Source organism: Diabrotica virgifera, chromosome 1 (genome assembly GCF_917563875.1).
Source record: "Diabrotica virgifera virgifera chromosome 1, PGI_DIABVI_V3a".
NCBI classification, from domain to species: domain Eukaryota; kingdom Metazoa; phylum Arthropoda; class Insecta; order Coleoptera; family Chrysomelidae; genus Diabrotica; species Diabrotica virgifera.
Window position 1 is genome coordinate 121,713,940 of NC_065443.1, and position 27,949 is coordinate 121,741,888.

The window sequence follows — 27,949 nt, forward strand, 5'->3', positions numbered from 1 at the left end:
ACATCTGTTGTAGCAACATGCTATAGTTCGCGAATACCAGCATGAATTAAGTTATGTATTTTCTAGAATACTTTAGTCAATACACTTTAGGTATTTATCTTACCTTTGATTTAGTTTGGTTACATCTCTGTTACTTAGTCTGTTAGTAATTTTTTTCTGACTTATTTTGGATTACTTAGTTCAGATAGGTTCATATTACCGGATGAGGGTGTATGTAGACCTAATTTATTTATTTTGTTCAGTATTAGTTACCATTGGATCCAATAATTTAGTTTATTTAGTATTAGTAAGAATTGGTCCATAAATTTGCCTGATCGTTCTTCTTTGGATATACTCCTATATAAATCTGGTGTCCATTGATAGTCCGATTCTGGATAAGTGTCCGATTCTTCATTTATTTTGTGTATTTAGTTGGATAGGTTCGTATTACCGGATGTGGGTGTACGTAGACCTGATCTGTTATGTGGTTTAGTATTGGTGTGAATTGGTCCATAAATTTGCCTGGTCGTTCTTCTTTGGATATGCCTTTTATGAATCTGGTGTCCACTGATAGTTCGACTTTGGATTAAGTGTCCGATTCCACATTTATTTTGGTTATTGAGTTTTGGATTCCTTTGGTATGTTTATTATTGGTATTATTTGACATTAGTGAGAATTGTTCCATAAATCTTCCTGATTGTTCTTCTCTGGATATACTATTATGAATCTGGTGTCCATTGTTAGTTCAGTTTTGGATAAAGTGTTCAATTCTTTACCTATTTTAGTTACTGATTTTTTTTATTCACTTTGGTACATTTACTTTTGATATGGTTCGAATTGGCTCACACCTTTTCCTGGTTGTTCCGTTCTTGGATATACCCTTTATAAATCTGATGTCCATGGATAGTTCAATTTTGGTTTTAGTGCCCAATTCGACACTCAGTTATTATTATGAACTTAAGTACAATATTTAGTTTTGTTTTGACTTTTGAGCAATATATGTTAATATTTGGTAGCAGAGAGTAACATAGTAACATTTTAGTATGAGTTTGAGTCATGTATTGATTTATTTTTCCTTGACCATTAGTTTATATTTAGAAGTAATCTTGCGAATCAACGTGGATTGTTAGACTATTGTAAATTTAGTTGTTAATATTTTGAAGTTTAAAAAAAAAAAATTTTTTTTGGTTAAAAATTTTTTTTTTCCCGAGTAGGAGGGGATTGTAACGGTCCACCCGTTATATTATCATTTTTAGCGCTGTAATTATTTTTAAAAAAATAATTAAATACTGAAAAATATTCGCCATTTGGGAGAAACCCTACCATGAAGTCATAGACCTTATTTGACCACCTAGAGAAACCACTACAGCCACAGTCAAGTCATCATGGGAATACGTCTTTTTGGGAACAAGCTATGGGAGCGTTCCAGCTCAATTTTCGTCTTGGCACCTGGGCCTACAGGAGTCATGGGGTCGCACCATCCTGGTGCATCATTTTCTAGGATGCAACCGCAACCTCGTTTGGGAACATTTAGTGAGGTGTTTTAGTAACTATTGGTTTTTTTTTATATTACAGACTATCTGTTAAATACACTATGTTTTTTTTCCAGATTTAGGTTACCTCTGGTTTTTTTTTGACATATTTGTATATTAGATTATTTGGTTCCCAAACTTTGTATCTACGGTAACTTCTTGTGCACAGGAATAAGCCTAGAGAAAATTAGGTTTTTAATACTTTATTATTGCTTTGATATTGGTTTATGTAATTCGGGTAAATTTATTTTGTAATATTACTAGCTTGTTTCCCAAATATTTTACTGTTATTCGCTTTATTCCGTTTGTTCGGTTAATTTAGGTCATCGTCGGTATTTATCTCAACTTCATTTCTACTTTATTCATTGTATATCTAACTTTGCTTAATTCATTTAGTATTTTCCCTTAGTTAGGCTCATGCCTATTTACATATATTTATTTATATTACTTTTAATATTCATCGGTTTTCCTTTAGTTGTACGTAGCAGGCGTACTATAACCATTTGGTAGGAGACTTATGTAATTTTGTACCCTATATGTTAGTGAAAGGTATTTATACCTGTAATTTTGTAACAGGTAACATTGTTGTTATCTTAGGTTGAACATAACTTTTGCAAACTTTTGTCATGTTAGAGTCACATAATATGAACTTGTTTAACTCAGAGATTGTTAAAAATCTGGTAGTTAGCAGTTTGCCTCTGTCTCTTCCCACGTCTACTTATTATCCCTTCTAATTCCCCTTTCTTCAGTACTACTGCAAAGTAGTATTTTTTATTTTTCCTATTGCGGCTTCTCAACGTAGAAGCCCAGTCAATTCTTCATTTTTCATAATAGCAGTTTAGTTAGTTTTTCTTTTCCTTACTTCTGTTGGAGTATATCACTCCAACAGAAGTTTTCTTATTTTTGTTACACTGGCTGCCCAATACGTGGTGCCAACCGTTTTATGGTTCTAAGACAGTAGTTCTTTTAGTTCAATTTTCTTTTATTGGAATTTTCTGTTTTATTAACTTTTTGATATCTTTGTATACATGTTACTTCTGATTTATTTTTGGTCTTTAAAAGTTTACGAATACTAAACAGGTAGACTTATGCTGCTTTTGGTTTTGATTAGTTGATTTCGATACCTCATTTTTAGTTTTAGTGGTACAGCTCATATTTTAGTTTGAATTTTGTATTTTTATTGGAAACTTATTTGTGTATTTAGAATGAGTATACATGACTGACATTATGTTCTATTATTATGGATTTTTAGTCCTTCTACCAATGGTAGTATGTTTGCACGTACAATTAATTATTGACTATATGCATATATTTTTTTCTAGTGTGGTTATATTTTACACCTAACTAGAAATAATTTTCAGTATTTAGGTATTTTATTTACGCTATTGATTTGATTATTTATATATTTTGCTGGCATTATTGATTTGTTGGTGTGTCACTAATATTTTCTCCATATGTATATTTGTCTTACAAACTTTAGATTATATTTTATATTTGTTATTTTTGATATTTGGGTTGTTTGGTAAGACAGGCACACACCACAAAGCAATATCAGTCCAGAACATTAGCTTCTATACATGATACGTTGAATTCGTATGGTTCGGATGATTACAGATGGTCATCCAAATTATTTTTCTTTAATTGGTAGTGTTAAACATAACAATTATAATTATTGTATAGTAAAGTAGTTCCATTATCCATCTCAGTTTCTAGTTTTATTATTGTTGATAATAATATTATATCAATGTGGGTACCATAATGTACTTAATGCTTTTATAAATCAGATACTTTAGGTTGAGATTCAAATATAAATTCTTTATTAGTTAGGAAACATTGATACTATTTTTCTATTAAGTTTAGAACAATCCTCAGAGGAAGATTAACTTAACGGTGTCGTTCAAGCTAATCTCTTCTTCTGTTTGTCTTTAGCTTAGCTCAATCGTTAGTATGGTTAGAAATTTTAGTCTGATTTTTTTTTACCATCTGATAATGCAGGTACCTACATACATTGCTTGATTTCATCTTTGGCTTTGTTGTTGATGACTTTATTTATGAATTTATTACTTATTGGTTTAAGTATTATGTAGTACTTTATGTATGAGTTTATTTTTTTTTTGGTATTATACATGATGTATTTTAATTATTATTATGAGTCAATATTATTAATTGCTAATCCTGTCAGTAGGATTATCCAATTAATAAAAACTTCACTTGTATTTTTGTCTAGTTTTTGCACACCTAACCCCTAAGTTAGAAGGGTTGTTGATTATTATGATATTTAGGTATATATTGGGATAGGTAAGCTCTATCTGTTAAATACACTATGTTTTTTTTCCAGATTGAGGTTACCTCTGGTTTTTTTTGACATATTTGTATATTAGATTATTTGGTTCCCAAACTGTGTATCTACGGTAACTTCTTGTGCACAGGAATAAGCCTAGAGAAAATTAGGTTTTTAATACTTTATTATTGCTTTGATATTGGTTTATGTAATTCGGGTAAATTTATTTTGTAATATTACTAGCTTGTTTCCCAAATATTTTACTGTTATTCGCTTTATTCCGTTTGTTCGGTTAATTTAGGTCATCGTCGGTATTTATCTCAACTTCATTTCTACTTTATTCATTGTATATCTAACTTTGCTTAATTCATTTAGTATTTTCCCTTAGTTAGGCTCATGCCTATTTACATATATTTATTTATATTACTTTTAATATTCATCGGTTTTCCTTTAGTTGTACGTAGCAGGCGTACTATAACCATTTGGTAGGAGACTTATGTAATTTTGTACCCTATATGTTAGTGAAAGGTATTTATACCTGTAATTTTGTAACAGGTAACATTGTTGTTATCTTAGGTTGAACATAACTTTTGCAAACTTTTGTCATGTTAGAGTCACATAATATGAACTTGTTTAACTCAGAGATTGTTAAAAATCTGGTAGTTCATTTTAATAAATGTTTATTTATTTTGTATATCATTTATTTTTTTATTACTCCTTTATGTTCATTATTACAGGTTTAATATATTTAATATTTGACAGCAGTGTAAGATACCTGGGAGAATGATCGAAGATCATTTTCATGGCGCCCATGATTAGTTAGTTTTATTTATTTTGTTCGTTTTTAGTCATTAGTCATCTCCATTCATTTTCAGTACATTATTCTTATTTTATTATTTCATCTTTTAGTCATCATTACTATCTATATAGAGCTACTGTTCTTCGACAGGCATGCAAACGAGCCGTATCCATCCTTGAGTGTCAAGTGGTTTTCTTGCATCTCTTGCTAGCCAACTCTATTCCGTTTGCCTCTGTCTCTTCCCACTCCTACTTCTATCCCTTCTAATTCCCCTTTCTTCAGTACTGCACTTTAGTAGTATTTTTTTTTTATTTTTCCTCTTGCGGCTTCTCAACGTAGAAGCCACTTCACCCTTTTCTGTACACACCCCACTCTGTCTTCATTTTTATACCAGTTCTTTTCTGTCATTTTTTTTTTCATTACTTCTGTTGGAGTATATCACTCCAACAGAAGTTCATTTTTGTTACACTTTTTACAAAGTACTTTGTACACAAGTGTTACACTTTTTTTACACAAAAAATTTTTTTTTCCCGAGTAGGAGGGGATTGTAACGGTCCACCCGTTATATTATCATTTTTAGCGCTGTAATTATTTTTAAAAAAATAATTATTTTCTCTTGACCTCCCATTTAAATTCTTTAATTTATCGTAAAGGACTTCTCATGTGACGTCACACTGTACGGAACATAGTTGTTGAACCGTTCCTTGTCGTTTAATTCGTGTTCCGTGAGAGTTTGACGTTTTCCTCGCTGACTGTGGGAGGAATGAGAGGGACTTGGCCGGTGGCTGCGAGGTTGACAGGTTGGTGTTGGTGGTTAGTACCGTAAATGGCGGTTAATTTCTTCGAAATTAATTTTTATTTCAACTAAGTTTGGAAGTATAGTAAAAAGTTACCACCACTTGTTTCCTGGAGTACGGGTTTCCTGGAGTAAGGATGGGAGTACCATCAGTGGAAGAGGAATAAAAAATTAACCGCCGTTTGGAAGAAAACTAACCCTCATGTGATGTCGTACCCACCTTGACTACCTAGGGAAGCCACCTTGACCTTATTGCAGCTACCGCCAAGTCAAACTGGGAGTATGTTTTGGGAACAAGCTTTTTGGGGGACATTCCAGCTCCTTTTCGTCCTGCCACCTGGGCCTACGGGGGGGGCATGGAGGTGCATCATAGTGATGCTCATTTTCTAGGATGCAACCGCAACCTCGTTTGGGAACATTTAGTGAGGAGTTTTAGTAACTATTGGTTTTTTTTATATTTCAGACTATCTGTTAAATACACTATGTTTTTTTTTCCAGATTTAGGTTACCTCTGTTTTTTTTTGACATATGTATTTGTATATTAGATTATTTGGTTCCCAAACTTTGTATCTACGGTAACTTCTTGTGCACAGGAATAAGCCTAGAGAAAATTAGGTTTTTAATACTTTATTATTGCTTTGATATTGGTTTATGTAATTCGGGTAAATTTATTTTGTAACATTACTTGCTTGTTTCCCAAATATTGTATTTATTCGCTTTATTTCGTTTGTTCGGTTACTTCGTCGTTACTTTATTTCATTGCATTTGCTCGGTTAATTTAGGTCATTTTGTCGGTATTTTTCTTAACTTCACTTCTATAACGTTTATTCATTTGTATATTTAATTTTGCTTTATTCAGTATTGTATTTTCTCTTAGTGAGGCTTGGGCCTATTTATTTGTATTATTTTCATCTTCGTCGGTTTCCTTTAGTTGTACGTAGCAGGCGTACTATAACCATTTGGTAGAAGACTTATGTAATTTTGTACCCTATATGTTAGTGAGAGGTACTTATACCTGTAATTTTGTAACAGATAACATTATTGTTGTTATCTTAGAGATAATTTTTTTTATAACTTATGTCATTTTAGAGTCACATGATATACACTTTGTCTAACTCAGAGATTGTTAAAAATCTAGTAGTTATTTTTAATAAATATGTATTTATTTTGTATTTCAATTATTTTATTATTCGTTTATGTTCATTATTACAGGTTTAATATATTTAATATTTGAAAGCAGTGTAAGATACCTGGGAAAATGATCGAAGATCATTTTCATGGCGCCCATGATTAGTTAGTTTTATTTATTTTGTTCGTTTTTAGTCATTATTCATCTCCATTCATTTTCAGTATATTATTCTTATTTTATTATTTCATCTTCTAGTCATTATTACTATCTACATAGAGCTACTGTTCTTCGACAGGCATGCAAACGAGCCGTATCCATCCTTGAGTGTCAAGTTGCTCTCTTGCATCTATAGCTAGCCAACTCTATTCAGTTTGCCTCTGTCTCTTCCCACGTCTACTTATTATCCCTTCTAATTCCCCTTTCTTCAGTACTACTGCAAAGTAGTATTTTTTATTTTTCCTATTGCTGCTTCTCAACGTAGAAGCCCAGTCAATTCTTCATTTTTCATAATAGCAGTTTAGTTAGTTTTTCTTTTCCTTACTTCTGTTGGAGTATATCACTCCAACAGAAGTTTTCTTCTTTTTGTTACAGTATGCCGTCTGTAATCATGCAATGATAATGTGTCGTACTTACATTCGGTTACAAAGAGCTACTTCCTGAGTATTCATTAACATGATATCTTGCTTAAGTTATGCTAACAAGATATGATGGAATAGACGGAGAATGTTGTAAAGGTTAACAAGTTTATGAAAAAATCCATTTTTTTCCATTTCCATTTTCCATAAACTTGTTAACCTTTACAACATTCTCCGTCTATTCCACAATATATTATTCTCGTTAGCATAATTTAAGCAAGATATCATGTTAATGAATACTCAGGAAGTAGCTCCTTATAACCAAATGTAAGTACGACACGTTATCATTGCATGATTACAGACGGCATACATCTGCATGTGTTTTGAGCTTGGGGACGTTTGTTACCGCCCCCGATTGTACATTAGGGTGGCCCTTAAAAATGAAATTTAACGATTTTTACCTCTCACCCCCTAAAATTATTCCAATTATGGAGAAACTTAAAAATATAAATTTTTATTGAAATCTGAAAATATTTAAAGGTGGCCCCGGGCCCCTGAGACCCCATGCAATTGAAATTAGTCGTGTACTACGAATCTCTGCTAATAATGTAAAAGATATTAATAATTAATCGCTTATCAGTTACAATTATGCACAGGAATAAAGAATATTAAAATTGGTGAACGATGATGATACTAACGTTGGTGCGGTTGTGACTTCTGAAGGTGAAACCTTACCTAAAAGAGCACGAATCAAAATCATGACTTCTGAACTTTTGTCTTCCCTCGATAGAACCCAGGTATCGTACAAGACAGCCACATTTATTATTAGTGATATAGTATCCAGTCTTGGTCATGATGCAAGCTCGTTAGTCATCAATCGCAACTATATTCAGCGCGAGAGAGAGATAACTCGATTCAGGATTGCAACAAAATTAAAAAAAAAGACTTTTTAATTTCTGGACCTGATATTGTTCATTTGGACGGTAAGCTAATGGAGGACTTAACCTCCAAGATACATGTAGATCGCCTTTCTGCTGTTGTGTCAAATGTCAATCGTGGATATGAACAGCTGCTGGGTGTTCCAAAATTACACACTATGGAACGGGAATTGCCAAGCAAATGCCATTTTGGAATGTTTGTAAGAATGGGGTATTGTTCATGAAGTCACAGCTCTATGTTTTGATACTACTGCATGCGACTCAGGGCCGAAGTCTGGAACATGTACCATTCTTCACCATAACTCCAGAAAGGGCTTACATTTTTTAGCCTGCCGCCACCACATTTCGGAACTTATAGTTGGATCTGTGTTTGATGAGGTAATGAGTAGTAAATCATCTAGCCTCCAAATAAGTATTTTCGAAAGATTCAAGACAGCTAGGCAATTATAGACAAAAGTACTTTTGAACTGGCTTCCAAAGAAAAGGGTTCGTTTCTCTTATCCTGGAGCCATGCAGAGGCGAGATGGATATGGATGTCTAAAGTTATCTATGCTATAAAGATGTGCTCTTCGCTCTTCGCAGTCAGCGCATACTTGAGGGACTAGATACAAGCAACATTAACTATTGAAGCGCCATTCAATGATTTCGACTTAGAAAACCGCTCCTTAACTACCCTCACCAAAGAAGTGCCATCGTAACAAGCCAAAACTTCAAAAACACTTATGGTATCTATCTGAACATCTCTTTCCGATGAGTCTTTTTGATTCCAGGATACTTCCAGAATCCAAAAGATTAACGGTTGCAGCTATGGAGAATCAAGCTGCTAAACACCCTCTAAAACGTCCTACTGATATGAAATCTTGTGCATTTTTGGAGAGCAAAGGTCTGGAGAAGTTTTTACTGTAAACTCCAAACAATTCTTTAACATGCTTGGACTTCTTGATGACTTTTTAAAAAGAGATCCGGTTCAATGGAAAGGTGATGAAAGTTTCAAGGCAGCTTAAAAGATGGTGAAGAATTTCGTGACGACAAATGATAGGACATAAAGAGGAGTTGCACTAATTAAAGATCTTAACAAAAACTCACTAATAAGGAAGAACAGTTACAATACCTCTGGCAAGTAGTCGCGGAGCATCGAAAAATTTTTCCGGGCTCTATAAAAAGCGAAATCTTGAAAACAAAACAACACAAAAAGTAATAACTGTAGTGAATCTTTCTTATAGGTGTTAAAGATCATAGAAATTATTTATTTTTATTAATAAATTATTTTATATATCCCAATATTTTATAATGGCAATATACTAGCATGAATAACGAATATACGAAACTTCCAGACCCGGGGCCACCTCTAAATATTCACCGATTTTCATGAAATTTCGCACGTTTAAGTTTGACGTATAATGGAATACTTTTGGGGGGTGAGAGGGTGAAATTTCAAAAATTAAATTTTCTCACATATGTTAAGGGCCACCCTATTGTACATGCATATGTATTTGTCTGCTGTCTTAACTACTTTTATGTATATTGTTCAATATTGGCTTGATCTTATGGATCTTTAGCATATTTTACAACCAGACATTGTTCTAACTCTGGTTTTTATTTGTAGCATTTAGTGAGTTGTAACCGTAGACCTGAAGATGCTCTGCATACTTTAGAGAGCGAAACCGGTCGTCGGAAGTTACAATGAATGATTGAGAGTACGTCTGTTTTTTACTTCATTTTATTTTTACACTTTTTTAATTTCATTAAAAGTAAAACTTTCGCTTGGTTAATTATATTTTACTTCGCTATTGAATAATATGGTACACGACAATTAGACCGAAATCATTAGACCGAAAGCAGTAGACCGAACTCATTAGACCGAAAAACACTTTACCGAAACCTCACTAGACCGAACAGCATTAGACCGAAATGGTAAAGAAATTTAAAAAGTTTGCAGTAAATTATGCTAAGATTTTGTATATCTGCCTTTTTGTTTATTGTATTTTTTTGTATTATTTTATATATAGACTGTGTAAATTGTTACTCTGTACAGTCTGATATGAAATAATTTTCATCCGTTACACAAATTAGTGAAAGTAAAAATAAATTAAGGGTAGAGTGGCGTTAACACCATTTTAACTGTTTATAATAACCATACAAATAACATTTAGTTGTAATTACATTAGTCTTCTCTCTTTTACTGCGACTAGTAAAAAGAACTGCTTTTCGGTCTTCTGCTATTCGGTCTAGTGAGGTTTCGGTAAAGTGCTTTTCGGTCTAATGAGTTCGGTCTACTGCTTTCGGTCTAATGATTTCGGTCTCTTTACAGTAAACCGAATAATATGGCTTTGTTGTCCATTTTGCTTATTTATATTTTGAAATATTCTGTTTTAGCAAAAAATTGCTAATAAAGTGACAACAGATGTTTCGTGTCTGTTTCTCATGACACAGCGGATATGATAATACATGCCAAAAACATTAACAATAAATTCTAAAACAATACTTACCTAGCTAACAATGACATAGCTATTGGAATTATGCCCATAGATCGACTAGCAACCAAATAGTCCTGTGCTGTCTCTGATTTCTTGCATACTCCGAAATAAATACCTACTACAAGGCTTATTCCTAGCATTCCAATGAAGGTTACGTAATCTACCCATCCAAAACGTTGCATGGAACTTCCAATATCGCCCACTGCTAATAATTTCTCAGTCGTCATCGTGATATGTTCGTGAAATTTATTTATTTATTCTTCCAAAATTTTATTTTTATATAAGTTGATGGTTCTGGTATTTAAAATCTCATTACTTTGGTCACAAATACCTAGTGTGGTGTGGCCAAACTTTCTAATCATCTGGAAAAGCAAAATACGATAACTTATTATTGCAGAAAGTGTTGAGTGAAGTGAAAATATTCATCTAAGATAGTATTTGATCCGACTTGTACCCCAGTCAATCTGGAAAAAATCATCGATTTCACATAAACATGTTCTACAAGGTTTTGAAGATTCTAAACCGTAGATGAGGAATAACTGATCCCATATCCTTCATAATATCTTTTGGCAAACCCACAACGCGACAGCCGCCATGCCAGTCGCATTTAAAATCAGTGTCAATAGCCGTTAGCATCTGCGCATAATACGCTGCGCTGAACTACAGTTGAGTCCCTGAATCTTTACCCGTGCGTCATCATTTAAAGCATACGAAATAAGTCGATGATAAGTATTGTAACTTGCTGTTGCGTTTAGTAAATTTCAATTTCCGACTTATCATCGACTTATTTCGTATGCTTTAAATGATGACGCACGGGTAAAGATTCCCGGACTCAACTGTATAAAAGCTCACTGCTTTCAACATTCTGGTGTCGAAATCTGTGAAACCTCACAGATTTCAACACCCTAGTGTCAAAAAACGCTAGCATCTGTAAATATCTTCATCATCATCATCACGTAGCACTACAACCCTGGGTGGGTCCTGGCTGACTGTACAACTTTTTGGCAGGAGATCTGCTTGGGTGTTATCTCTCCATCGCATTTTGGGACGTCCGCGTGGTTTTTTCTAACTTTTCTAAGTATTTTTCATTCAAAACGTCTGAGCTTTTCTTCGTTTGCTTTGGTCATGGTTCACATTTCGCATCGATATTATATCTAACGATAGATTTATAGATTTTGATCTTGGAACTTTTTGTAAGATTTTTTTTATTTTACAAGCTTATCCACTGCGAAAAGACACCGATTTGCCGATTGGATTCTGTCTTTTATTTCTTCAGTAACATCGGTGTCAGCTGTGATGATGGCCCCCAGATACTTCAAACGTTGTACTCTTTCGAAATTGAAGGTATTGACGGTCACATTTCGTCCTATCCTGTCTCTTCGTGTCGTTCTATTCATACACATATTATATTTAGTCTTCTCTTCATTAATCTGCAGCCCTACTTCATTTGAGGCTCCTTCCACCTTGTTGAAAATGTCTTTTATGGATAGGATCCTTACTTAGAAAACTTGGTAGTAGCAGACACTCAACTAGAGACAAAGTACCAATAGTTCCCAACAGAGTGGCCTCCCACATTGTAGCAAACTCAAGGGCACCTAGAGATCGTGACCACACCACCAAAGTAAAACAAGACCTAAAAATACTAAAGTCTGCATGCCCGCCTACATCTGAATACTCTGACGAGTTTACTCCAGAAGAAATTACCTCAGCAATATCAGAAATTAAATCTGGAAAGGCACCCGGCTCCGATAAAATACATCCAGAATTTTTACTCCATTGTGGCAAATATGCTAGGAAATGGCTGGCTGATTTCAACACAGATATATTAAAATCAAGAGAAATCTCCCATTTCCTTAAAAAAGGCCTCCATTATAGCCATATTGAAACCAGGAAAAGCAAATAATCAACCCCAAAACTACCGACCGATTGCACTGCTGAGCTGTGTCTATAAACTGTTGGAACGCTTAATCCACAACAGAATTAGTAACACCATATTGGGGGTGATACCTATTGCGCAAGCAGGGTTCAGACCTAACCGCAGCTGCACAGATCAGATCCTATCCCTAACAACACATATCGAAGCAGGTTTTCAAAGAAAGCAAAAAACATCCGTTGCTTTCATTGACCTATCAGCTGCATACGACACCGTCTGGAGACAAGGACTAATCTGCAAACTGATCCGTGCCATCCCGTGGCAAAAGGTAACCAAACTCATTGATAGCATGCTCACCGACAGACCTTTTCACGTCACAATGGGCAACTTAAGAAGTGTCCAAATGAAGCTCAGCAATGGACTGCCACAAAGATCTGTTTTGGCACCCTTACTCTTTAATTTATACATCGCGGACCTACCTAGGACAACTTCGCAGAAATTTGGGTACGCTGACGATTGGGCCATTGCAGCAAGACATAATAACATGACAACGTAGAATGAAGTAAACACTTCTGTTGTATGTAGGTATATAATTTATTAAAAAATTCTTAAAATTTATCCACAAGGGAGTGGAAGTACAACAAAACGTTTTCGGTCAAACTGACCATCCTCAGTGTAAACCTGGAAATAAGTGAACCACTTAGATTGAAATGCAAAAGGGTGAAATTTTGACAGTTAAAAAAAGAAAATGTGGTTACTTACGTCCAGTGTACAAGTAATTGAAACTAGCCACTTGAATAGGTGTAAAACCTCAAAATAACATTATTGCTACATTATGAGCTGTGTAGTAATCGACAATAAGTCGATGTCTTAAGATTAAAAATATATCACATGTGGATGTATGTCATCCTTGCTCGGAATTTACACAAGGTTGTGATCAGGTGAGAGGTTAACAACCAACTGATTAGACAGATTGGTGCCTGAAAATTCATGACAAGATGTCAAAGAAGATAGGTGGATTTCTCAAATGTCAACCGGAAAATTTGACAGAGTGAATTAATATTTAACTTAATTATTAAATTGGGAATATGCCTCTATTAAAAATGTTTGTTATGAATTCTAAGTCGTAAATAAAGGTTAATAAGCTGTAATAATATATTCATTAATGCACCGAAAACAAAGGCAAAATTCTACTCATATGCTGTGACGTCATAGACCGTTTGTCAACTGTATAGGACTAAGAATAATTATATTTATTTGAGTAAAGTTATAATGAATGAATATTATTGAAAATTATATAGAAAAATTTTTTTTTTATTTTTTTTATATAGAAAATTTTTTTAAATATGACATCTCAATAGAGTAGCAGCTGTAGAGTTGGAAGAAATGCTAATAGGGAATGGTCGGTTGCATATGTTTCAGGGAACCAACGAATATAATGAGGAAATACCAATCTATAGATCTGTAATGTAAATTATTGGAGGTATTAAAGGAAATGGTATTAAATGAGGAAGTGGAATTGAAAAAACCTATGTACATATTTTGATCAACAAATTTTTTTTTTTTAATTTTTGTTATGACTGAATTCAATTCCACTTCCTCATTTAATACCATTTCCTTTAATACCTCCAATAATTTACATTACAGATCTATAGATTGGTATTTCCTCATTATATTCGTTGGTTCCCTGAAACATATGCAACCGACCATTCCCTATTAGCATTTCTTCCAACTCTACAGCTGCTACTCTATTAAAATGTCATATTTAAAAAAATTTTCTATATAAAAAAAAATAAAAAATAAAAAAAAAATTTCTATATAATTTTCAATAATATTCATTCATTATAACTTTACTCAAATAAATATAATTATTCTTAGTCCTATACAGTTGACAAACGGTCTATGACGTCACAGCATATGAGTAGAATTTTGCCTTTGTTTTCGGTGCATTAATGAATATATTATTACAGCTTATTAACCTTTATTTACGACTTAGAATTCATAACAAACATTTTTAATAGTGGCATATTCCCAATTTAATAATTAAGTTAAATATTAATTCACTCTGTCAAATTTTCCGGTTGATATTTGAGAAATCCACCTATCTTCTTTGACATCTTGTCATGAATTTTCAGGCACCAATCTGTCTAATCAGTTGGTTGTTAACCTCTCACCTGATCACAACCTTGTGTAAATTCCGAGCAAGGATGACATACATCCACATGTGATATATTTTTAATCTTAAGACATCGACTTATTGTCGATTACTACACAGCTCATAGTGTAGCAATAATGTTATTTTGAGGTTTTACACCTATTCAAGTGGCTAGTTTCAATTACTTGTACACTGGACGTAAGTAACCACATTTTCTTTTTTTAACTGTCAAAATTTCACCCTTTTGCATTTCAATCTAAGTGGTTCATTTATTTCCAGGTTTACACTGAGGATGGTCAGTTTGATCGAAAACGTTTTGTTGTACTTCCACTCCCTTGTGGATAAATTTTAAGAATTTTTTAATAAATTATATACCTACATACAACAGAAGTGTTTACTTCATTCTACGTTGTCTTAACAAAGGTATACAGCCAACTACAGAGTTTACCCTTTTAAAGTTATAATAACATGAATGTTACAGAAACAATACTGACGGATGACCTTGCTGTTATGGGTGAATATGTTCGCAAATGGAGGCTACGGCCCAATGCAACGAAAAAGTGTGCTGTTTCCATCTGAATAATGCCCAAGCCAACAAAAAACTCTCCGTTCACTTTGAAAACAGACTACTCGCTCATAACTCAACACCAAAATATCTTGGAGTGACTCTTGACAGAACCTTAAGTTTTAAGGAACACCTACAAAGAACGGCAGAAAAACTGAAGACGCGAAATAATATAATCCAAAACCTATGTGGCACCACATGGGGGTCCTCAGCCTCCGTACTCAGATCATCCGCTCTCGGACTCGTATACTCGGCGGCTGAATATGCTTCGCCGGTATGGCTCAATAGCAAACACACGAAGATCATTAACACCCAATTAAACCAGACAATGCGAATGATCTCAGGTACAATTCGACCAACACCGAACTATTGGCTTCCCATTCTGAGTCACATTCCACCGCCTAAACTAAGAAGAAGTCATTCTCTTCTCAGAGAATATCGAAAAATCGAGGCTAACCATCAACTACCCATCCACCATGATAAGCTTGATATCGAAATGAACAGACTGCGCTCCAGATATCCCCCATTGTTAAGGGCCACCTCCCTACATCAGGAACATTTCGACCTCAGCAACGCTTGGAGAAGACAATGGGAGAGCGACTCACCACAGGAATCACACCAAATGGCCTGTATCGATCAGAAACCGCCAGGCTTTGAACTGCCCCGCAATACATGGACAGCGCTGAACAGAATAAGAACAGGGATCGGTAGATGTGCTGACAGCTTGCATAGATGAGGAAAGGCCCTTACTCCTGAGTGTGATTGTGGTGCGCAACGGCAGACCGTCCGCCACATTATTGAGGAATGCCCCCGAAGGCGGTACCCTGGAGTTTTCGATGAGTTCCTGAATGCGACCGAAAATGTTTTACAGTATATTAATACATTAGATGTTCGTTTGTGATACTTCATGTAATGTTTTATATACTTTTTTTAAAATTATGTGTTCTTGTTTTATCTATGCCATACGATAAATAAAAATAAAATGGATATGATGAAGTTTCCAACGAGATCAATGTCATCTACGAATGCTAGTATCTGATAGCTTGGGATCTTGAACCGATAGCAGTTCTGTTTTTATTTCAGCCGACCTCATAGCTTCCTCTTATACAAGGTTCAGAATTAGTGAAGATAACGCATCACCCTGTTTGAGTCCACTGTTGTTTTCAAAGCTGCCAGACAGTTTATTACACGTAAAAATGAGAACGAAAAACTGCACATCTCTAGAATTCTACACAAGGACGGGTGTAAGAAAAGGTGGTGTCCTAATATTTTGTTATCCATCACTCTAATGGACGAAATTGCAAAAGAATGTAGGGATAAGGTAAAAAACTAAGACTGGGGTGTATAAATTTCAACAGCGTGTCAGAGTGTTGATATATGCCGATGACCTGGTAATTGCGGCAAAATTAGAAAAACACTTGCAAGTGAATATGAATATTTGGAATGAAGCTTTTAAGAAATTCGGGATAAAAATAAATATTGAAAAAACAAAAGATTTAGTAATATCGACAACTCAAGAAAATATAAATCATCACCATCATAAGTGGCTCGACAATCCGTTGTGGATCTTGGCCTGCTCACAAAGAAGTCGCCCCTCCTGTCGATTCCAGGCAACTTCCCTCCATCTTCTCACCCCAAGAAAATATAAATGTAAAGCTAAATATTGAGACCACTAGACAAGTAGAGAACTTCAAGTATCTAGGACCAACAATTAATGGAGAAGGAAATATAGAACCCGAAATAAATAGCAGGATAATGGGTGTAACAAAATTATACTACGCATTAAATAAGAGTTTAATTAGGAAATATTAAGTAAGCCTGAAAACAAAAATTAAAGTATTTAAAACTGTGTAAGAGCCGGTGCTACTCTACGGCAGTGAAACTTGGACAGTGAACTACAAAATGTGTTGTAAAATTCAAGCATGCGAAATGCGATATTCACGAGCGGTAACCGGGATGACCAGACGTAATCATATAAGAAACGATGAAATACGTGAATAGTGCGGTATCGGAATGACCTTAGAAAGACTTGAAACGAAACAGTTATCGTAGTTCGGCCATATGGCGAGAATGAGTGAAAATAGGACTGTAAAGAGGATATGGAAAGCTGCGTCACATAAAAAACGACGAAGAGACAGGCCAGCAAGAACATGGAACGAAGATATTGAAAAGGCTTGAGCAAAAAGAAATATTGGGTGTAGAAAGACAAAGAAACTAGCTACTGACCGACAGATATGCGGAGATGTCTGATTTCTCCACTTACATCTACACCATAAGGTATAAGAGGACGGCTTAAGTAAATAAATAAATTTTTGCCGTTCCTATTCAAGAATTCAATACAAATATAAAATTACTTGAATATAAGAAGAATTTAAAATATTGTTTACTTACAAAAACAAACGGTCGTCTTAATTTAAGCCTTGTAAGAATGCAGCTAAAAAAAGATCAACTATAATGTCTTGAGCAAGGCTAATTCATTGAACATCACTTCTCTCAATCACCAACAACAATCACAACTTCTATAAATATAAAGCATTATATCTACATATAAATCGTACAGCCAGACGGATGTTGGAGATTTAAACCAATTATCCAATTGGCACAGTGTTTTTATTGTATGAGTATTTCTTTCGGTTGCACTGATATCGTTATAGGAAATGAAAGGGGAAATGCTCTAAATTGAGGCGGCTGTCATAATATTAAACACTTACTGGATCTATTGGTATTTTTAAAGATAATAGTTCGCGAATAATTCGCATAAGATAATAGATAATAATAAGATATAGAACATGGAAGCGAAGTTTTTACTTATCTCTAAGTTTTTTATTATTTCTATTTTCATTAAGTTCCTTTTAGTAGGGGAGCAAAGTATGCTAAATGTGCAGACACTCGAGAGCTTTGGGGACCTATTGGGTTGTGATTATTAGGTCCTAAAATCAGAAAAAGTTAAGTAAAATTTTCCATTTTAGTTGGCGCGTTCCATTTTTTAATTTAATTTTCCATTTCCAACAATCGTTTTTTCCGCCATCTATCCATAATTCGAAAAAATGTTTCAAATAAAAGTTGCTTATTTTTACGCAAAGAATCCAAATTTGCAATAAAAAATGGGGGCTCCCATTTAAGATTTTAAAGTAACCCCCCACCCACCTCCGTGAAGGTCATGTTTGGTACCATTCGATAGATTTTTCAAAAATATTGAATAAGTCTATTTTGCAGTTTTTCGATCTGATCTTTATTTTGCGAAATATCGCAGGATTTTTATTTAAAATTTTAAATTTACCCCCCACCCCTCTCCGTGGGAGGTCATTTTTTAGCATCTTTCGATAGAATTTTAAAAAATATTGCAAACGTAGTTTTTAGTTTTTCGATATGACGTTCATTTCGCGAAATATTTGCTTTTTTTTGTGAAAATTTTTGACTCACCCATTTCCGTAAGCCCCGCTCAAATCGTCAGATTTTTGAAATATACACTCTTTTACATCTACTTAACTTACCTTATCTTAATCTGAAAATTTCGAGTATTTTTAAGGATAGATTTTTTTTTCGGCCCCCCTGAACGAACTAACCTATGTTAAAAGCCAATATATGGTAGAGATACATCTACAGGGTACCACGTTTCTCTCCATACGATAATCTGACGCGCTCGAGTAACTGCAAAAATCCCCGCTTGGGCTCCCCGACCATTTATTTTTTTGTGGAGAAGTTTGTGATTTTTCTGTGTTTTATGTCTACATGTTTCTGTAAGCCACTTTGCCACTTTTGTAAGCCACTCCTTTGTCTCCACTGCCTTTCTTCCTATTTTTTGTGTTTCTTTATTTTTTTCATTGTTTCTTTGTATTTTTACTCTTGGTTGTGTTGTCAAATTCATTATTTTTAATATTAATTTTTTTCCATTTTTTGCCTGTTTGTTTGTGTTTTTAGATTGTCTTCAGTTTGTTTCATTACTGCTTTTAATTCGGACCAGGATCTTCTCTCTTCCCACTTTATGTATTTCTCGACATTTGTTACTAATGTAGCGTGTTATATTTTGCTTCTTCTTCTTTCGTTTCTACTTTCTTCAGTAAGTCCATGTCTATTTTTGAGTTTGGCTAAAAGCAAGGTAAGGTAATGAATAGAACACTCTCTGAGCAATCCAGAGGTATTAAAATAAATGGTGTTATATTAAATAATCTGATATTTGCCGACGACAAATTGTTCGACGGGTTGTGATCAGTCGAACTCGCTCAGCTCGCTAAGACAACGGGGTTAGGGAAGTTTCGGAATATGGTTGAGATATGTTTAACGCACCTACTATACCTGGTTGATTATTCTCCGTTCAGCACACAGAGAATAATCAAATAGATGTTGCTTAACACGTTAATCGCCCAAATGATGCGAAAAATATCTTACCCCCAGGCCCAATTAATACAGACCTTAATGTTCATACTAGTAGTGAAAGTTGCCGTATGGGTGTCAGAGCGTGTACGACCATAGGATCTGAAACCCAACTGTTGGGTGTCATGGCGATTAACGTGTTAATACATAGGCATACTCTAGACTGTCTAGACCCTAGACTCTAGACGATTATCGTCACAACATTCAAACTCAATCCAGTTTTCTTTAAATACTTTGATTATTACGTTCTTTTGTTAACATTTTACTCAAAATTTAAAATTTTTATTAAGTCCAAAAATTATTCATATTTTAATTTATTGATTGATTAGCACATGCTAATATAAATTTGATAAACTTTGCGACTATTTGAATGGCCAATATTCGTAGTAAAAGAACGAGCTATTTACAATCATAACAATAATTTTAATTGATTTTTAAAAAATACTAAGTGTATTCAAGATTTTCATTCACTTTTGTTACTTTTAATATAATTATTGGTTCGAAAGTATGTTACTAGGTCGAATATAATAAATCGTGCTCAAGAGTATGAAGTATTTTATTCTTTCATAATTTCTGAGCGCTATTATTCGATCAGGTGTACCAATTTAAAGTGAAAAATTAATCACCCTAGAAAACTTAGCTTACTTCGTTATGTATCGATATTGATATGGTATTAGAACTTCCAGTAGCGTACCGCAAACTAAGAGTTTACCTAATCAGAAAAGGGGGTCATTTTAATTTCGATCTTCCTATTCTATTAAATATATTTCCTAAATATTTTATGTTTATAATTATATTTATAGAGGGTACCATCGAAAAAGAGTATTTTGCAAATTTCTGTCACAGTATTTATTACCAGTTTGTATCGTGGAAAGCTAGTTTATTCTGCTGATTATGTTGATAGTCAAGTTGATGAGGGGTAATAACTAGAGACGTGCGTTGATTGAATAACCGAACGATTCGTGTATTCAATCAACGCTAGAAACTAGTTATTCTGTCTTAGTAAGGCTTGACAGAGAAAAATTCATCATCATAATCATCATTGACTCCACAGCCAAGATTGGGCATAGGCCTGTTCAATTTTAATATTATAACGTGTCCATGCATTGCTGTTTCCAGCTTCCGTTCTCGAGTTCTTGTTTAGAGTTTTCTAAAATCCTTCCGTACTTGCTCCATATATCGTATTTTTGGCCACCCGTTTGGTCGTTTTCTCGCCATTTTTTGTTAAGTTCTGATCATTTTGGTTGGTTCAAAGGGTTCCATGCGCTCCATACGGCCTCTCCATCTTAGGACAGACAGGCCCACCGAAAGCTACATTTAGGATTGGCAAGTGCAAGATAAATCACTAAAATCAATACAACAAACCGGTGTATTTATGTTTCTTGGACCTGAAGAAGGCATCTCATGGAGTCAAATTAAAGGATGTTAAACAGTTATTGTTGGCGAAATAGATACCTATACCAATAATCAAAACAATCGAAAATATCTACTAGAACAAAACAATAAAAGTATAATTAGAAGAAGAACTAACTAACTCAATTGAAGCTGACAATTAAAGAATAGAGAGGTATTCCCAGATCACTCGATTGTTCATGTGATCATGAATTAAATAATAAAAAAGACAAAGACAGAGATAGAAGTACAGATACCTATACCATGGAGATGCAAAGTGAAGAACATCAAGAACCGAGTAAGAAAGAAAAGAATATAGAATAGAATAGAATGGGGCGATCGTATAAGCCGAATGACAACAAATAGAGTAAAAAAGACTTGGAGAGATGGTTCCCCAATAGGAAGACGACCAATGGAAGACCATGCAAAGGATGGAACTACAATTTACTGGAGCCTCATTGAAAAATGGACAAAGTTATGTCTACAAAAGAAGGAGAAAAAAGAGTTTTCAGGTTTCTGTCTATTCATTTAGTACCCTAATATCTTTAAGACTTTTCTAAATTCTCTCTTTTTCCCTTTCAAACAAAATAAACGAAATTGAATAAAAAGGAGGAAAAACCGCCCAGCTAATATACCGACGTGTTAATGACGTGAATTTTGGGTACATTTTTCACCATTATACGTAAATTGCTTACGTGAATTTCACGTAAAAATTTGGTTGGAATGTCACATTGAAAATACGTATTTAAATTACGTGAATAACTCGTCTTCAATAGACGTGTTATTTACCTTAAATAGCAATAAAATGTTTCGGGAAATTCACGTTGCAAACACGTGTTGATTAACGTATCTTTTAGGGAACGTATATATAAGTTTTCACGTGAAAGAGACGTCCTCGGTTCACGTAAATTATTCGACCTTAATTAACTTATGAACCACGTAAATATTATCCTCATATTATGCTATAAATAAAACAAGCATATAAAGTATTCACAATGTATTTATTTAGTACAATTGAGAGACTTTAAAAACATTTGTCTTGTATAATTATTATACAAGATAAGACACCAAAAATAATACCTACCTAAAGACACATTAAAAATATGCAAACACAGGTCAATTTTTATTTCGAGGAGCACACTTGTTTTTCCTAATTGCACCATCAGCACTTCAACACTCGATCAGTGAGGTAACATTAATACGAAAGACATTATTATAAATAAACCCGCCTAAAATACAACGAGGGAAATAATAAAGAAAACTCTTCACTTCACGTTTCACTTTTTGTTGTGAGAAGCAGATAGCTGATTTTAGAGTTTATGATCATCGATTATAAAAATCGATTATTTTTAAATTAAAGTTAAACTATTCTACTTACTTTAAATTAGTTTTACATATTTTCTTTTTTCTTTTGTTTTTAAATTTCTTTTACTATTAACTAATTAGTCTTACTAAAAATCTATTTCAATACCAGAATAAATAAAAGAAATAATCCTATCGAAACGTATTATTCGATAAATCGATTAATTTAGTTTTCGAACCAACTATTTCAGTCACGTGATGGTATGTAAAATTTAAAGGATGAGAAAGGCTTGGTAGTACGTCTTCATCGCGCGCGATTTGAAAATTAGACTCAACATCATTTTAGCTCCTGTGATATTTTTAAAGAAAAAAATAGCAAAAATAGCTCCAAATCAAGGTTGGATTGAAATAGTTATGCTAAATGTTCTTAAAAGCGAAATCATAAGCTTTTTGTTTAAATATTTGTATTATTTACATTCCTTTTACGTGAAATACATCTAATTTTTCGACGTCCATAAAATACAGTGAGTAAAATTCAAGCGATACGTATTTAACCAATACCTTGTAAAATTTTGCTTTCCAAAATATTTCTCAAAATTTAACCAAAGGAAGTTACTTCTGTTTCGTGATTATTACGTGAAATAAACGTACATTTGCGATGTAACCGATATTCACAACTATTATAAAAAACATGTACTATATGTACAACTTTTATAAAAAACATGTACTATATTCGTCATTATGGTTTTATATTATTCTAATGTCCAACATGTATAAAGGAAGCACCAATATTTAGGTGAATGATTTGGCACTGAAATATGTTTTTTTTTCCCGTCATAAATCACCGAGTTACGTATTCGTTGAAATTTGCCGTAAATTTAACGTAATTATCACGTAACTGGGCTCACGTCTGTTTGCTGGGATTGAAGAAACCGGAGCAATGAATTCAGATTTGAAAAACTGAAAGAAACGGATCAGCAACAAACATTAATATAAACAGTCCACTGCTGAAATACGTGAAGTTACACGCGAAGAAGAAAAGAAAATATTTATAACAGCTTATATTTCATATTGGTTCAGAGGTGATCCACCATCTCTATATGTATGTTTCTGTCTCCCCAGATGTCTTCAGTGGGGCTACATGAGCACCTCTGAATGGAAATGAAACCAAGATACAATCCGACAAGCGAGAACTGGCTGCTGACCTTCTCGTATTGTGTATTTCTCGCTGTGTATTTTCGCTCAAGGTAACGCGTCAGCTCTAGCTTGTCGGATTGTACCTATTTAAGCAGAGTTGTAAAAATAATTCTGCTTATCGGACGCTCTAGCGGTAGCGACATCTATTACAGAGTACTAAAAATATTTAAATTGAAGAAATTATTGAGAAAGTAAATTGTATCAATCGTTTAAACAATGATATAAGTTCTCAGCAGCCTTACCGTTCACTTCAAACGTTTTAACCCAATTTACAATTTTTAAGCCCAAGGATATCCTTTATCTCCGCCCTTCTAAACCAGCCGACTTTCTGATAGAAAACCATAATTAAGACCATTTCATTTATTCATACATTGATTTCCGACGAAATTATTAGACCTATTCCTCACGGTATTTTTCGTTGAAACTAGAACTTCAAACCGTGTTATTATCTTTTTTCAAGACCGTTAGGTTTTCAAATATTCATTGTAATTTCACCTTATTTCTAGTAAGAAGTAGGCAGGTTTTCGTTAGGCTGACGACCTGCCATTGGACTCTTAAATAATGTATCTAACTCTTCAAATTATAAACAAAATTGATACATGGAATCAGGTTATGGTTGTAGGGTTGAAAATTACATATTTCTGTTGTTACATACTTAATGTTCTTAAAGGACACTTTAATCGTCATTTGAAACGCCTTCGTACAAATTAAAAGATACATCATCATTAAAATTACAATGATTTTCGTGTAAAATTGCATAGCATTACACAACATTGGAAAAACGCTACATGTTCGTTCATTGCAATCAATATTTTTTTATTGCAAAAAGATTATAGAGTATCAACCCTTGTGACGATAATGAACCACCAACACGTGAAGGGACGACAAACGAAGAATAAATATTAGCAAGGAGACGTAAAGCAATCATTAAGGAAAATAAAAAATAGAAAATAACCAATAGAGGATACCATATCAAATGAACTCCTAAAGTACGGAGCAAGATCTGACCAAACAACTTCGTTGTGCCTCATCCTTTAAGGCACATTGGTGATCACGATGGCCAATTGTACTCTGCAACGGTTCTGAAGGGTTCTATTGTTGTTTTCCACGTTACAGCTTTAAATTTTTCAACTAGGACTTTCGTCATCTCCCCGATCCTATTTTTCCTTCCATTTTCTATTGTATAACCAATCGGATAAATATATTTTTTATTTTTTAGTATACATATATATTTGGTCATATTATGACCAAAGTAGCTCATTTTCCTATCCTTTGTAGTGTGGAGCACTTCCTATCCTTTGTAGTATTAGCTACGTCTTGAATCCATGATATCCAAAGAAGTATTACAACTAATCGAAAAAATAAAAGAACAAAAAGCAGAATACCATAAGAATGGAGATCAAACATCTTAATACCTCTCTTTAAAAAGGTAGACAAATCGAACCCAGAGAATTACAGAGGAATTCATTTATTAAACACAACATTGAAATTAACAACTTAAGTGATAATAAACAAACTGAATGAAATAATAACATTAGCAGAAGAATAACAATTTCTTCTGCTAATGTTGAGCAAGTTCAAGAGAAATCATTAGAATGCAACAAACCGGCATATTTACAATTCTTAGATCTTCAGAAGGCATTTAACAAGGTCAAATTAAAGGACGTTATCCATTTACTATACTCAAGAGAGGTACCTCTAAAGCGTGTGATACACACGCAAACTTTAAGTATGCGGGTTTAAAGATCGCGGACTTACTAGGCTCGCCGTCGGTGATACACGGCAGACTTAAAATACGCGGTTTTAAAGATCGCGGTCGCCGTCCGCGTCGGTAGCAAAAAATTTAGAAACTGTTATGTCCTCGTGGTTAAATTTTTTATTTTCTGCGTACCTAATTTTGCTGAAATCTTATGTTTTTTAGTAGTAGAGTTTGATTATGAGTGTGGTAAATGACCGTTCAAGTATTAAGTAACGAAGGTTGGGGGGGGGGGGGGGGGTCAAAAATCTTCAAAAATTGCGTTACGCAATAGTTAAACTCCCATAAGTGTGCGTTACGTAGGGGGGGGGGGGTTAAAAATCTTCAAAAATCGCGTTACTTACTAATACTTGAACCCTCCCTAAGCTGTCAAAATCATGATGTGAAGGATAGCATTTGTTTTTGGTCTATTTTAATTTAATACAAGGTAGGCATAAACAAACAAAATATCATAGATAATTTGCTAATATTTTCATCAGGAGGATAAAACAGCCTATAAATAAAAACAAATAATCAAAAATAATTTAGTATAGCTTAAAATAGTGTTTTGCGGTTTTCTCAAAACTTATAAAATGTAACTTGTCTCCTTTCAACAATAAACGATTGAATTATTTCTAGGCAATTTGCTTAATTAGTGAAAATATAAGTGTAACTTTAAACGCAATAACATGATGGCTCGAGGCTCGCGGCTGATGGCAGTGATACACGTACGGGTTACCTGTAAGATTTCAAACTTATTGGATCGACAATCTTTCCTAAAGATCTCCTGGCAGATATCACAGTTATTTTAGAATAATTATTAAAGATGACACAGTTATTGAATGGACTTTCCAAAGAAGAATTTACAAAAGAAATTGGACCCAATGTAAGAGTTTGCCAATTAAATATAGAAGGTATAAGTAGAGCCAAATGTCAAATTCTACACAAACTATTAAAAGATAACGATATTGATCTGGTCGCATTACAAGAAACGCATACAGAAAACGAATTTCAATTGAATTCAAGAGGAAAAATCCCCGGCTATGATCTACTGGGTGCTACCTACGACAGAGCCTATGGTGTAGCAACTTACGTACGTACAGACATAGAAAATGCAGCCTTGATTTCTACTTCTACCAAGAATTATTATTATTTTTTAATGTATTGTGATCTTTATTTTTATACAAAAACTGTGATAGAGCCATACGCTAAATAAAAAATAAATAAATATTGGATCGACGGCGTACTTACTCTGCGGACTTAAAGTACGCGTACTTGCTGTGATACACGCGCGAAAAAGGTCGTCGAGCCATAAGTTCGCTTATTTACTCGCGTGTGTATCACCCCTTTAAAAGCAGAAAAGTAGATAGACAATAGTGATGTTGATTATAGTTACTTTCGAGTAATCGTTACAAATCGTTACTTTTGTATAAAGTAATCATTTACAGTATTCGTTACTTTGATTACTTTGATTACTTTTGTATTTGAGTACCGGTAATCATAATACGGAGAATCGGTATTCCCCAGTACATATTTTGTATTAGTAGGATATTTTGATTACTATGATTACTTTTGTATTTGAGTACCGGTAATCATATCGAAAATCGCATTTCTCAGTATTTCGTATAAGATCCGATACAACAACGACCTTCACCGATCTATTTAATGGATAGAAATTAAATGATATGTAATCTATTATGTTAAAAATTATTAAAAACAAGGGGTGCCCGACATAATTTTGTCCAGACTAATTAATAATTAAAAATGATTTTTTTTTTATAAATTTTACCAATTTTTTCGCCCGGGCAGATATTATTTTAGATTTTTGGATAATAACAATAAAATACTCATAGACCAAGGCATTTAGGAAAAAATAAATGATTTTTAGGGAAATAGTAAAACAAGAAAAGTTTTCAATAGAAAAATGGGTGGAAATGCATAATTGCAGTATAAAATGCGTCCAAAAGTACATAAACATTCATCCATGATTAAATTGAAGATCATAGGACTCAATGAGTCTCCCTGTCTTATTCCGCTGCCTATATCTATAGATTCTGTAAGTTGTCCATCTATTCTGACTTCCATTTTGTTGTTATGGAAGATAATCGTGGAGTGCCGGTCCAATTCCGATATCAACCGATTGTAGATACAATAGGTACTCACTCTGATACGATTGGTACGAAGTAACGAATTAATCAGATTAATCAAAGTAATCAAAGTAACGATTTGCCTCTCTGTATAGTAATCGTTACTTTCGGTATTCGTAAGCAACGAGTACTTTGTAACGAATAGTTACTTTTTCAACATCACTAATAGACAACAGGTTTTCTGGCACATTACCTAAATCGCAACCCCCGGGCGTAAATGCCAAACGGCCTAACTTAGAATGACGTGTGAGGTATCGTTGGAAAGCTATGTATATGTTATATTTTGTGTATGTCAATCCAAGCGGTTGTTTAAAACTTGGATCAAAATCCGCGAGTAAATGGATTATTAGTTTTGTTTTGAAAATAGATAAAAAGCATATTCCGTTAACTTATGAACTTATATTACATTTATAAGCAAATACAAGTTTATTTTCCATAATATTGATTTTCCGTTGACTCGTAGACAGCTTCATAAGATTTGGCAGTAGCATAGACGTTTTCAATACTTTCTGGTTCTTTAAAAAATATCTTTTGGTTAGTTAAGTTCTGCGAAAATGATAAGACTAGTAGTTCCGTCAAATTCCTCTTATTAATCCTGGCAAGAAGTATAAAATTTGTTATTACACCAAAAACAAAACGGAGTTTTATAAAAATAATTAAATATAAAATAATATATAATATAAGATGATTACAATCTATGTCA

At 33.8% G+C, this 27,949-nt stretch overlaps 1 protein-coding gene across 2 annotated transcripts in view; it reads right to left on the minus strand.

Moving 5' to 3' along the window:
* Window positions 1-17,622, minus strand: part of LOC114324337 (sodium-coupled monocarboxylate transporter 1-like) — an 81,256-nt gene extending 63,634 nt beyond the window's left edge. For both annotated transcript variants that reach the window (XM_050643897.1, XM_050643892.1), the window contains exons 1-2: window positions 17,491-17,622; window positions 10,519-10,868 (exon numbers count right to left, since the gene is read on the minus strand). In XM_050643897.1, the coding sequence (XP_050499854.1) occupies window positions 10,519-10,733 (215 nt within the window). In that variant the 5' untranslated portion in view covers window positions 10,734-10,868; window positions 17,491-17,622. The remainder of the gene's footprint in view (window positions 1-10,518; window positions 10,869-17,490) is intronic.
* Between the last annotated feature and the right edge of the window lie 10,327 nt (window positions 17,623-27,949).